The sequence below is a fragment of the Oncorhynchus masou genome, chromosome 25 (assembly GCF_036934945.1).
Source record: "Oncorhynchus masou masou isolate Uvic2021 chromosome 25, UVic_Omas_1.1, whole genome shotgun sequence".
Lineage (NCBI taxonomy): Eukaryota > Metazoa > Chordata > Actinopteri > Salmoniformes > Salmonidae > Oncorhynchus > Oncorhynchus masou.
In genome coordinates, this window is record NC_088236.1 from 29,114,902 (window position 1) to 29,127,661 (window position 12,760).

Below are 12,760 nucleotides of genomic sequence, written 5' to 3' on the forward strand. Positions count from 1 at the left end.
CAATGCGCCTCCCAATAGTCTGTTCTTGACTTGGGGATTGTGAAGAGACCCTTGGTGGCATGTCTTGTGGGGTATGCATGGGTGTGCTAGTAGTATAAACAGACACCTCGGTGCATTCAGCATGTTAACACTTCTAACAAAAACAAGTAATGATGAAGTCAATCTCTCCTCCACTTTGAGCCATGAGAGATTTACATTCATATTGTTAATGTTAGCTCTCCTTGTACATTTAAGGGCCAGCCGTGCTGCCCTGTTCAAATTAATTTACCACAAATGGACTCCAAGCTGTAGAAACATCTCAAGGATGATCAATGAAAACAGAATGCAACTGAGCTCAATTTCAAGTCTTATCGCAAAGGGTCTGAATACTTATGTAAATAAGGTATTTTACAAAACCTGTTTTCGCTTAGTCATTATGTGCGGGCAAAAAAAAACAAGCATGCATACATGCATACATGCAAGCATGCATACATACATGCATACATGCATACATGCATACATACATACATACATCTTGATTTATTTATTTTTCTTAATAGATTTACTTAAAAGAAATGTAAACTTGCTTTCTTTACTCCATGCTTTTAATTGTCCTCGTTCTGACATTCTTATTCTGAGTGAAAATACATTACACACACACACTGGGTATGAGTTATAGCTCATTGCTTTCAACAGTTTTCAGACTTTAAATATTCAGACATGGAAGTGTCAGACATTGTCTTCATACCCAACCTCAATTCCCAAATATCTGAGATAAGAATAATTATTGAATTAGAATAATGTGTGTGTTTAGTGATAAGCTGAAGCAAGCTACCTCTGTGAAGTCCCAGTCCCTGGTGGCCTTACAGGAGGAGAACAACAAGCTGACCAAGGAGCTTGGCAGCAGCAAGAAGGAGACCAGTGGCCAGCATAAGGTACCACCACTGGACGACTGATGTGTTACCTCCTCCCTCAAACTGCCTCTATATTTTAAGAATGTAACATTTACATTGAATTACTACAACTTTCCAACCAAGCAATTCATCCTATAATGTATGTTCTTTTTTCTTAGCTGGAAGCTCAGCAGTCCAAGCTCAATAAACAGTTGCAAGAAATGAAGCAGAGGTGAGAAACTGTAGAAACATGGTGTATGTAGCTAGCCCTGTCTATAATGCTGTTTTAATTTCCATCCAAATCAAGTGTCTGAAAATTGTTTGCCGTTTCTAGTCGAAAATAGACACTCCCAACAGTTCTGCAATTAACTTCTTGGTGACGGTGGGCAGTATTGAGTAGTTTGGATGAATAAGGTGTCCAGAGTAAACTGCCTGCTAATCTGTCCCAGATGCTAATATATGCATATTATTAGTAGTATTGGATAGAAAACACTCTGAAGTTTCTAAAACTGTTTGAAGGATGTCTGTGAGTATAACAGAACTCATATGGCATGCAAAAACCTGAGAAAAATCCAACCAGGAAGTGGGAAATCTGAGGTTTGTAGTTATTCAACTCTTTGCCATTCCAATATACAGTGTAAATGGGGTCATATTGCACTTCCCAAGGCTTCCACTAGATGTCAACAGTCTTTAGAACTTTGTTTGAGGCTTCTGCTATTAAGGGGAGAGAATGAGGGGGGATTGAGCCAGGTGTCTGGCAGAGTGCCACAGGCTCGTGACGTGCAGTGCTCTCGTTCCATTGCTTTTCTACAGACAGGAATTGTCCGGTTGGAACATTATTGAAGATTTATGATAAAAACATCCTAAAGGTTGATTCTATACTTAGTTTGACAAGTTTCTACGGGCGGCAACGGAATATTCTGAACTTTTTGTCCGACGTTCGGCTGGACCTGAACGCGCATTTGGATTTGTTCACCGAACGCGCGTTTGGATTTGTTCACCGAACGCGCGTTTGGATTTGTTCACCGAACAAAAGAAGCTATTTGGACATAAATTATGAACTTTATCCAAAAAATCACACATTTATTGTGGAACTGGGATTCCTGGAAGTGCATTCTGATGAAGATCATCAAAGGTAAGTGAATATTTATAATGCTATTTCTGACTAATGTTGACTACACGATATGGTGGATATCTTTTTGGCTGTACTCAGATTATTGCATGGTTTGCTTTTTCTGTAAAGTTTTTTTATATTTTTTTATCTGACACAGTGGTTGCGTTAAGGAGAGGTTTATCTCTAATTCCATATATAACACTTGTATTTTCATCAACATTTATGATGATTATTTCTGTAAATTGATGTGGCTCTCTGCAAAATCACTGCATGTTTTTGAACTACTGAATGTAACGTGCCCAATGTACATTGAGATGTTTTTATATCAATATGAACTTTAGCGAACAAAACATACATGTATTGTGTAACATGAAGTCCTATGAGTGTCATCTGATGAAGATCATCAAAGGTTAGTGATTCATTTTATCTCTTTGTGCTCTTTGGCTGGAAAAATGGCTGTGACTTGGTGGTGACCTAACTTAATCGTTTGATGCTTTCGCTGTAAAGCCTTTTTGAAATCAGACACTAGCTGGATTAATGAGAATTTTATCTTTTTAAAATGGTGTAAAATACTTGTATGTTTGAGGAATTTTGATTGAGATTTTTGTTGTTTTGAATTTGGCGCCCTGCACTTTCAATGGCTGTTGGCAAGGTGGGGTGCTACCGTCCCACATATCCCAGAGAGGTTAATCATGGATGTTTGTATCACTTTTCCATTCATCATTGTGGCATGTCATGTTTGTGCTCTGTTTACACTGTCTTGCTTTTTGTCATCACAGTATGTTTACAGTGCCTTCAAATTATTTATACCCCTTGACTTATTCCACAATTTGTTGTTTGAGACTGAATTCAGAATGGATTAAATGTTTGTTTTTTCACAAGTGTATTGAAAAATTAAGAATATTAATTGACAAGTATTCACACCCCCACATATTTTCAATGGGATTCATGTCTGGGCTTTGGCTGAGCCACTCAATGACTTTCACATTCTTGTTCTGAAGCCATTCCAGCATGGCTTTGGCTGTATGTGTGAGGTCATTGTCCTGTTGGAATGTAAATATTTGTTTTCACTCTGAAGCAGTTTTACGTGGTATTGAACGCTGAACTGTAGTCAATGAACAGCATTTTCACATAGGTGCTCCCTTTGTCCAGGTGGGGAAGGGCAGTGTGGAGTGCAATTGCTTAATCTGTGGATCTGTTCAGGTGGTATGCAAATTGGAGTGGGTCTAGGGTTTCCGGGATCATGGTGTTTTGATGTGAGCCATGACAAGCCTTTCAAAGCACTTCATGGCTACCGACGGGGACTATGGTGGTCTGCTTGTAGGTATTACAGACTCGGTCTGGGAGATGTTGAAAATGTCAGTGAAGACACTTGCCAGTTGGTCCACACATGCTCGGAGTACACGTTCTGGTAATAAGTCTGTTGGGTGTTGACCTGTTTAAAGGTCATGCTCACATCGGCTATGGAGAGCGTGTTCACACAGTTGTCCGGAACAGCTGATTCTCTCATGCATGCTTCAGTGTTGTTTGCCTCGAAGCAAGCATAAAAGGCATTTATCCTGTCTGATAGGCTCGCGTCACTGTGCAACTCGCTGCTGGGTTTCGCTTTGTAGTCCGTAACAGTTTGCAAGCCCTGCCACATCCGACAAGCGTTAGAGCCGGTGTAGTAGGATTGTATTAATGCTTTGCCTGTTTGATGGTTATTCTGAGGGCATGGCGGGATTACTTATAAGCGTCCGTATTAGTGTCCTGCTCCTTGAAAGCGGCAGCTCTAGCCTTTAGCTCGGTGCAGATGTTGCCGGTAATCCATGGCTTCTGGTTGGGATGTATGTACGGTCACTGTGGGGGGGGGACTTTAAACCTTTTTATTCCATGCTTCTGAATTGTAAAGTTTCACAAGCACCATTGTGTATATATAAAGATGGAGTTTCAAGTAGCAACGTTTTGGGCGACCCGACCAAATTCACATAGAAATGTGAGTTATAGATCTGTCATTCTCTTTGAAAGCTAGTCTAAGAAGCGGTAAAACTGTTCTATGTGCACTATTAAGATGCTTCCCATTAAGTTTTGTTTTTTCGTCTTCTATTATGTTTTGTACATGAGCTTCTAACAGCTGAAAATACAATATTTTTTGTTATGGAAAATATATTTCACAGCTGTTTAGATGGTTCAATGATTCTCGACACTAGCTTGTTTTGTCACAAACTGAAATTAGGCAAACTATTAGAATTTTTACAACCAGGAAATGGCGGAGGGATTTCTTCATGGTGCACCTTTTAACCGAACTTAAGGAAACCAGTCGGCTGTTGTTGGTACTCCAGTAGACATTTGGGTTCACTCAGATTATGCATGGTCAATGCTTCACTATTCCCTTTTTGAGTGGTTAAACTCTTATGACTATAATCATAATTCTGTTTTGCCTTTGAAAGAGAGACCACAATGAAGAAAAAGTTAGATGAGGAGAAAGCCTTCCTCCAGAAATCCATCCATACAAGCAGCGCCTTGATCTCTGAGAAGGATCAGGAGCTGGAGACCCTGATGAGTGAGGTAAGAATTGGTGCTCTTCCCTATTTCTAGACATTTTAATTCCCTAGCCTCATGGCAGGCTCCCTGGCACTAATTCTAAGCCAAAAAGCTTTGGACTAGTCTTATTAGAACTTGAGTTCATTAAGACTTCAGTACATTGTTTTTCAGCGTTAGTATAATACACTGAACAAAAATGTAAACACAAAAATATTGTGTTGGTCCCATGTTTGAAATTAAAGATCCCCAAAATGTTCCATACACACACAAAGCTTATTTCTCTCGAATTCTGTGCACTAATTTGTTTACATCCCCGTTAGTGAGCATTTCTCTTTTGCCAAGATAATCCATCCACCTGATAGGTGTGGCATATCAAGAAGCTGGTTAAACAGCATGTTCATTACACAGGTGCACCTCGTGCTGGGGCCAAGAAAAGGCACGCTAAAAATGTGCAGTTTGGTCACACAATGCCACAGATGTCTCAAGTGTTGAGGGAGCGTTCAATTGGCATGCTAACTACAGGAATGTCCAGCGGAGCCAGATAATTGAATGTTCATTTCTCTACCATAATCTGCCTCCAATATCATTTTAGAGAATAGATTAGGGCCAAAGTATTTTTTTAAGTTGTTACATTTTGCGTTTATATTTTTCTTCAGTGTATATACAGTTGAAGTCAGAAGTTTAAATACACCTTAGCCAAATACATTTAAACTCCGTTTTTCCCAATTCCTGACATTTAATCCTAGTAAAAATTTCCTGTCTTTAGGTCAGTTAGGATCACCACTTTATTTTAAGAATGTGAAATGAGAGAGTGATTTATTTCAGCTTTTATTTCATCACATTCCCAGTGGGTCACAAGTTTACATACACTCAATTAGTATTTGGTAGCATTGCATTTAAATTGTTTAACTTGGGTCAAACGTTTCAGTTAGCCTTCCACAAGCTTCCCACACTAAGTTGGGTGAATTTTGGCCCATTCCTCCTGACAGAGCTGGTGTAACTGAGTCAGGTTTGTAGGCCTCCTTGCTCACACACACTTTTTCAGTTCTGCCCAAAAAGGTCAGGGCTTAGTGATGTCCACTCCAATATCTTGACTTTGTTGTCCTTAAGCCATTTTGTCACAACTTTGGAAGTATGCTTGGGGTCATTGTCTATTTGGAAAACCCATTTGTGACCAAGCTTTAACTTCCTGACTGATGTCTGGAGATGTTGCTTCCATATATCCACATAATGTTCCTACCTCACGATGCCATCTATTTTGTGAAGTGCACCAGACCCTCCTGCAGCAAAGCACCCCCACAACATGATGATGCCACCCCCGTGCTTCACGGTTGAGATAGTGTTCTTCGACTTGCAAGCCTCTCCTTTTTTCCTCCAAACATAAGGATGGTCATTATGGCCAAACAGTTATAGACTTGTGGAGGTCTATAATTTTTTTTTTGAGATCTTGGCTGATTTCTTTAGATTTTCCCATGATGTCAAGCAAAGAGGCACTGAGTTTGAGGGTAGGCCTTGAAATACATCTACAGGTACACCTCCAATTGACTCATGTCAATTAGCCTATCAGAAGCTTCTAAAGCCATGACATAATTATCTGACATTTTCCAAGCTGTTTGAAGGCACAGTCAACTTAGTGTATGTAAACTTCTGGCCCACTTGAATTGTGATACAGTGAATTATAAGTGAAATAATATGTTTGTAAACAATTGTTGGAAAAATTACTTGTGTCATGCACAAAGTAGATGTCCTAACCGACTTGCCAAAACTAGACATTTGTGGAGTGGTTGAAAAACGAGTTTTAATGACTCCAAGCTAAGTGTATGTAATTTTCCGACTCCAACTGTATAGCCATTGTCTAATGTATATGACATTTTTATTTTTACCTCTGAGCAGTTATCAGTGCTGCGTGGGGAGAGCGCCATAGCGAAGACACTGAAGTTTACTATCCAGTTACTGGAGAAGGACAAGGCACAGCTGCAGGAGCATGTTCAGAGCCTGGAGAAGAGCCTTTCAGGAGGACAGTATACTGTTACCAGCTCCTCAGGTATGACTGGGTAGTTGAAGCTTAACTCATGTCTGCAGATTGAACTTCACTGTCACTGAATGCTTTATATGCATGTTTTCCCTTCAGGTGACACAGCCCTGGATCAACTAAGGGAGAACAAGGAGACTGCAGAAAGCCAGGTATACATTTATAATGCACCGATTTAGCAAAAATGGGTGAATAAGAGACCGCTTGGGTATGTCAATCAGTGGGTTATTTATTGATATGTACACTGTTGCATTGTGTGTTTGGCAAGATTGTGTGTAAGAAGTACCTAACCTAAGTCGTACTTGTGCATTAATTTAAGTTACGGTTCCATACTATTGCCATATGACATGCTGTGGTTGCTTAGCGTACTATGACAATGACAACTTTCATACGATCAGTGGTATGGAAATTCCCTCTAAATGAATGTAATTTTGCTCATGTCAATGTCTGCAAAGTCCATGACTGGCAGTGTACATAATTTATTTTAACTCACTGGAAAACCTCTGACAATTGATTTAGGAAGCTGTTTTATCACAGGTGTGCTGAGATGCCTCAAACAGCTTTAACCAAAAACAATAATGAGCACTGAAGTTGCTTACCATGTAGATCTGCCTTTATCCCTTAACTTACTGTCACAGGCTTTGAATAGGTTTGTCAGAGGTTGAACAGTGATGAAGCTGTACTGCTGCCTACCCACTTTTCTCTTAGGTTGTTTTAGTATTTTTCAGTGATGACTTGAATCTATTGTCTGCTATTAGGTGGGTCCTAATCTTGATCTGTTTTGTCTCCTCCATCTCCACTTCCTCATTTACCTCCCTCCTCCTCTGTCACTGATGTTGGCCACGCTACCCGGAAATCAGGCAGCGGTTTGTTACTGTTTTTCATCAGCTCCACTCATGCATGTCTATTTGTCTGTAGATTTCCCCTTGGTTCCTGTTCTGTCTGTGCTGTTCTATGTTCTGAAGAATAATTCCTGAATGTTCCTGTTGATTTACCTTTCTGGTCGTCTCCTAAAGGCGTCCGCATACTTCCCATTCGAAACAGTTTCAAGCCTCAATTTGTCGGGGCATGGACACGAGGTGTCAAGTGTTCCACAGGGATACTGGCCCATGTTGACTCGAATGCTTCCCACAGTTGTCAAGTTGGCCGGATGTCCTTTGGGTAGTGGACCATTCTTGATACACAAAGGAAACTTGAGCGTGAGAAACCCAGCAGCTTTGCAGTTCTTGACACACTCAAACCGGTGCACCTGGCACCTACTACCATACCCTGTTCAAAGGCACTTAAATATTTTCTTTCCCATTCACCATAAAAATCCTTCTTTAACCCGTCTCCTATCGTTCATCTACACCGTTTTGAAGTGGATTTAACAGATGACATCAATAAGGGATTATAGCATTCACCTGGATTCACCTGTTCATTGTGTGTCATGGAAAGAGCAGGTGTTTTGTACACTCCCGTGTATATTATGACAACATTTTGTGGTGTTTTGGTCTTCGGCAAGGAGGTTTTTTCTGCCGTTTGTGTTATTTTCTTGAGGCAAGCCGAAGTTCTGAAGCCGACGTATATGCCCCTTTGTTGGTGATTGGTCAACATTGGGCATTCTTCAATTGTTTGTTGTCATTCAATGAGAGACTACTTGTTTCTATGCAAATGTTTTTACTTGAGAAATACTGCACCAAACATCTTAGTTGTATGTAAAATTACGTGACTAAAACCTCTGCAAAAACTTCAAAGGATTTATTTACAATAGCTTTCAGGGATTCAAAAAAAGGACCTCATATCCTATTCACACAGGACATTTATCAGAGTATGCTTTCCAGCAAATTGACATGCCTTGATGCCACAATTTCTCATGATGGATGATCCAGAGTTGCCCTCAGTACCCTTTCCCATGCTCAAGCCAGGATGTGGGTTTGTTTTCACAACATAGGAACTGGCCAAGCACATTGGTGAAGGTTGTGGTTCACTGTTCTTGTAGCATGGTGGGTTGGGGAAAGGGGTGAATTTACTAACTACTTGTGTGATATTGGCACTCAATGAGATGTGTATACAGTTGGATGACCTGTTGTTCATGTGTCCAATAGTTCTAAGTTACATGTCACATTTATTTTTTTACTGAACTGTGGCAATGTCCGTGATATCCCGTGTTGTCTGGGACAGATTGAGTTCCTGAACTCGGTTATCGTGGACCTGCAGAAGAAGAATGAGGAACTTCAGGGCAAGCTGGAGAAGATGGCAGAGGCTGCCCTCAATGGGAATAATGCAAGCGAGCTTGACAACTATGACGGGTCAGCCTTTTCCGATGCTCCTAAACTGTAACCCGAAGTCAGACCAGTTGAAGCCCACACTAACCTCATGCTTTTTTTGTTTTGTTAATTTCATGAAGCTAGTTCAGAGCATGAAGCATTATTTCTATCTTAACATTTCATCAGTCTTAGTTTGTCCCCTCCCCCGTTAAGTACTTTTCCATTTGTCTAATTTACTGTACATGCTCACACCCTGACCCTGTATGTCTCCCACCATCTTCTCAGCAGTTTTAACAAAGGCCCCTCCAAAAAGAAGGTCCCACCAAGGCTCTTCTGTGACATCTGTGACTGCTTCGACCTCCATGATACAGAAGACTGTCCCACTCAGATGCAGATGCCGGACTCCCCACCCCACACCGCCTATCACGGCAGTAAGGATGAGGAGAGGGCTTATTGTGACATCTGTGAGGCCTTTGGCCACTCGACTGACTCTTGTAACGATGACCAGACCTTCTAATCTAAAGCCTTCGAGAGCCATCTTTGGCACAATCTCAAATTTTGCACATAAATCAAATTCACATGGAGTTCCCTACTGTATGGGTTTGTCCACATGTTTGTCTGTGGAGAAAGAGTCTTGCTCAAGCCCCTAAGCGCTCTTATGGGAGAAGGTTTTCTCAAAACAACAAATGTAATTATTCCGGCCACACTATGTTCACATCATTGACTGGGAAAAGGGGCAGGAATGCATATGTATTGTGATAAAAGGTTTTAATTGGTAATTGTAAAGGACTTGTCTTGAAATAAAATCCACGGTTTGTTTGTTGCTATCCTCTTCACTGTGCATAAGATGAGAGGCTATAGTTTATTTTTTTAAGCTTGAGAATACTTTATACTTTAAAAAATGTTGCCTTGTCTGTGTGATAATTGTGTGGTGAAAGGAATGCAGAGGAGCATGGCTGTCTCCTGCTGCCTGGACGTGTTGGAACAGTGAAACCCAACACTGGTTGACTTTCAGTAAAAAAAGACCTGACCTCGGCCGAATGGGACAGTGGGATCGTGGTCAAGGTTGAAACTGCTAAACAAACCTAAAGGACTGCACACACTATTTCTCCTCTGTTTAAAATCCTTGGTTCTTTTTTAAGTGGCCTTTACAAGAACATTTCTTAATTAAATTATCATTTTAAGAGAATAAAATATTGTAAACAGATGGTATAATGCTTATGAATTTCTTTACCTAACTTTTTGAATGTTGAATATCTGTACAAAAATCAAATGAAATTTATGGATGAATTAAAGTTTTTTTGCAGGAGCTCGTGTGAAAGGACCTTACTTTTGACGATAAGGGTAATTTCTCTATGAAAGGAATGCTTATTTTACCGTAGTGAGAAAGACCACCTGATGCCTCATATCCTTAATCTAAAGCACTTCAGCTTTGTGTCCTGCAGTAGAGACCACATAATCCACATCTCGGTTGGATTCAGTTTGTGCACCAGCATGATCAAAATCAAATTGATTTATATAGCCCTTCTTACATCAGCTGATATCTCAAAGTGCTGTACAGAAACCCAGCCTAAAACCCCAAACAGCAAGCAATGCAGGTGTAGAAGCACGGTGGGTAGGAAAAACTCCCTAGAAAGGCTGAAACCTAGAGAGGAATCAGGCTATGAGGGGTGGCCAGTCCTCTTCTGGCTGTGCCGGGTGGAGATTATAACAACGTGGCCAAGATGTACAAATGTTCATAAATTACCAACATGGTCAAAAAATAGTAGTCGGGCCAGGTGGACTGGGGACAACAAGCCAGGTAGTCCTGAGGCATGGTCCTAGGGCTCAGGTCCTCTGAGAAAGAGAATTAGAGAGCTTACTTAAATTCACACAGGACACCAGATAAGACAGGAGAAATACTCCAGATATAACCCCAGACAGGACCACGTCAGTGACTCAAGTGACGCACCCCTCCTGGGGACGGCATGGAAGAGCACCAGTAGGCCAGTGACTCAGCACCTGTAATAGGGTTTGAGGCAGAGAATCCCAGTGGAGAGAGGGGAACCGGCCAGGCAGAGAGCAAGGGTGGTTCGTTGCTCCAGTGCCTTTCCGTTCACCTTCACACTCCTGGGCCAGACTACACTCAATCATAGGACATACTGAAGAGATGAGTCTTCAATAAAGACTTAAAGGTTGAGACTGAGTCTGCATCGCTCACATGGGTAAGCAGACCATTCCATCGAAATGGAGCTCTATAGGAGAAAGCCCTGCTTCCAGCTGTTTGCTTAGAAATTCTAGGGACAATTAAGAGGCCTGCGTCTTGTGACCGTAGCGTACGTGTAGGTATGTACAGCAGGACCAAATCGGAAAGATAGGTAGGAGCAAGCCCATGTAATGCTTTGTAGGTTAGCAGTAAAACCTTGAAATCAGCCCTTGCCAAACAGGAAGCCAGTATAGGGAGGCTAGCACTGGAGTAATATGATCAAATTGTTTGGTTCTTGTCAGGATTCTAGCAGCCGTATTTAGCACTAACTGAAGTTTATTTAGTGCTTTATCCAGGTAGCCGGAAAGTAGAGCATTGCAGTAGTCTAACCTAGAAGTGACAAAAGCATGGATTCATTTTTCTGCATCATTTTTGAACAGAAAGTTCCTGATTTTTGCAATGTTACATAGATGGAAAAAAGCTGTCCTTGAAACAGTCTTGATATGTTCGTCAAAAGAGAGATCAGGGTCCAGAGTAATGCCGAGGTCCTTCACAGTTTTATTTGAGACGACTGTACAACCATCGAGATTAGTTGTCAGATTCAACAGAAGATCTCTTTGTTTCTAGAACAAGCATCTCTGTTTTGTCTGAGTTTAAAAGTAGAAAGTTTGCAGCCATCCACTTCCTTATGTCTGAAACACAGGCTTCACCAGGTGATGGCAATTTTGGGGCTTCACCATGTTTCATTGAAATGAACAACTGTGTGTCATCCACATAGCAGTGAGAGTTAACATTATGTTTCCGAATGACATCCCCAAGAGGTAAAATATATCGTGAAAACAATAGTGGTCCTAAAACGGAACCTTGAGGAACACCGAAATGTACAGTTGGTTTGTCAGAGGATAAACCATCCACAGAGGCAAACATATCTTTCCAAAAGATAAGGTCTAAACCAGGCCAGAACTTGTCCGCGTAGACCAATTTGGGTTTCCAATCTCTCCAAAAGAATGTGGTGATCGATGGTATCAAAAGCAGCACTAAGGTCTAGGAGCACAAAGACAGATGCAGAGCCTCGGTCTGATGCTATTAAAAGGTCATTTACCACCTTCACAAGTGCAGTCTCAGTGCTATGATGGGGTCTAAAACCAGACTGAAGCATTTCGTATACGTTGTTTGTCTTCAAGAAGGCAGTGAGATGAGCTTTTTTTATATATTTGAGAGGAATGGGAGATTCGATATAGGCCGATAGTTTTTAAAATGTTTTCTGGGTCAAGATTTGGCTTTTTCAAGAGAGGCTTTATTACTATTTATTTTATTATTATTTATTATTTAGTGGGGTGGCAGCGCAGCCTCTAGTCGTTAGAGCGTTGGACTAGTAACCAAAAGGTTGCAAGATCAAATCCCAGAGCTGACAAGGTACAAATCTTTCGTTCTGCCCCTGAACAAGGCAGTTAACCCACTGTTCCTAGGCCGTCATTGAAAATAAGAATTTGTTCTTAATTAATTGACTTGCCTAGTTAAATAAAGGTGAAAACTGCCACTTTTAGTGAGTTTGGTACACATCTGGTGGATTGAGAGCCATTTATTATGTTCAACATAGGAGGGCCAAGCACGGGAAGCAGCTCTTTCAGTAGTTTAGTTGGAATAGGGTCCCTTATGCAGCTTGAAGGTTTAGAGGCCATGATTATTTTCATCATTGTGTCAAGAGATATAGTACTAAAACACTTGAGTGTCTCCCTTGATCCTAGGTCCTGGCAGAATTGTGCAGACTCAGGACAACTGAGC

General features: G+C 41.0%; 1 protein-coding gene across 6 annotated transcripts in view; it reads left to right on the forward strand.

The window, feature by feature from the left end:
• The window catches only part of clip1a (CAP-GLY domain containing linker protein 1a), a 55,588-nt gene extending 45,489 nt beyond the window's left edge, over positions 1-10,099 (forward strand). For 4 of the 6 annotated variants that reach the window (XM_064937256.1, XM_064937259.1, XM_064937261.1 and 1 more), the window contains 8 exons: positions 794-914; positions 1,052-1,104; positions 4,416-4,533; positions 6,403-6,553; positions 6,641-6,693; positions 7,402-7,407; positions 8,705-8,832; positions 9,079-10,099. In XM_064937256.1, coding sequence (XP_064793328.1) covers positions 794-914; positions 1,052-1,104; positions 4,416-4,533; positions 6,403-6,553; positions 6,641-6,693; positions 7,402-7,407; positions 8,705-8,832; positions 9,079-9,307 — 859 coding nt within the window. In that variant the 3' untranslated portion in view covers positions 9,308-10,099. Of the gene's footprint in view, positions 1-793; positions 915-1,051; positions 1,105-4,415; positions 4,534-6,402; positions 6,554-6,640; positions 6,694-7,401; positions 7,408-8,704; positions 8,833-9,075 lie in introns of all 6 variants that reach the window. The other 2 variants (XM_064937257.1, XM_064937258.1) reach the window with 2 other exon arrangements.
• Positions 10,100-12,760: the final 2,661 nt, after the last annotated feature.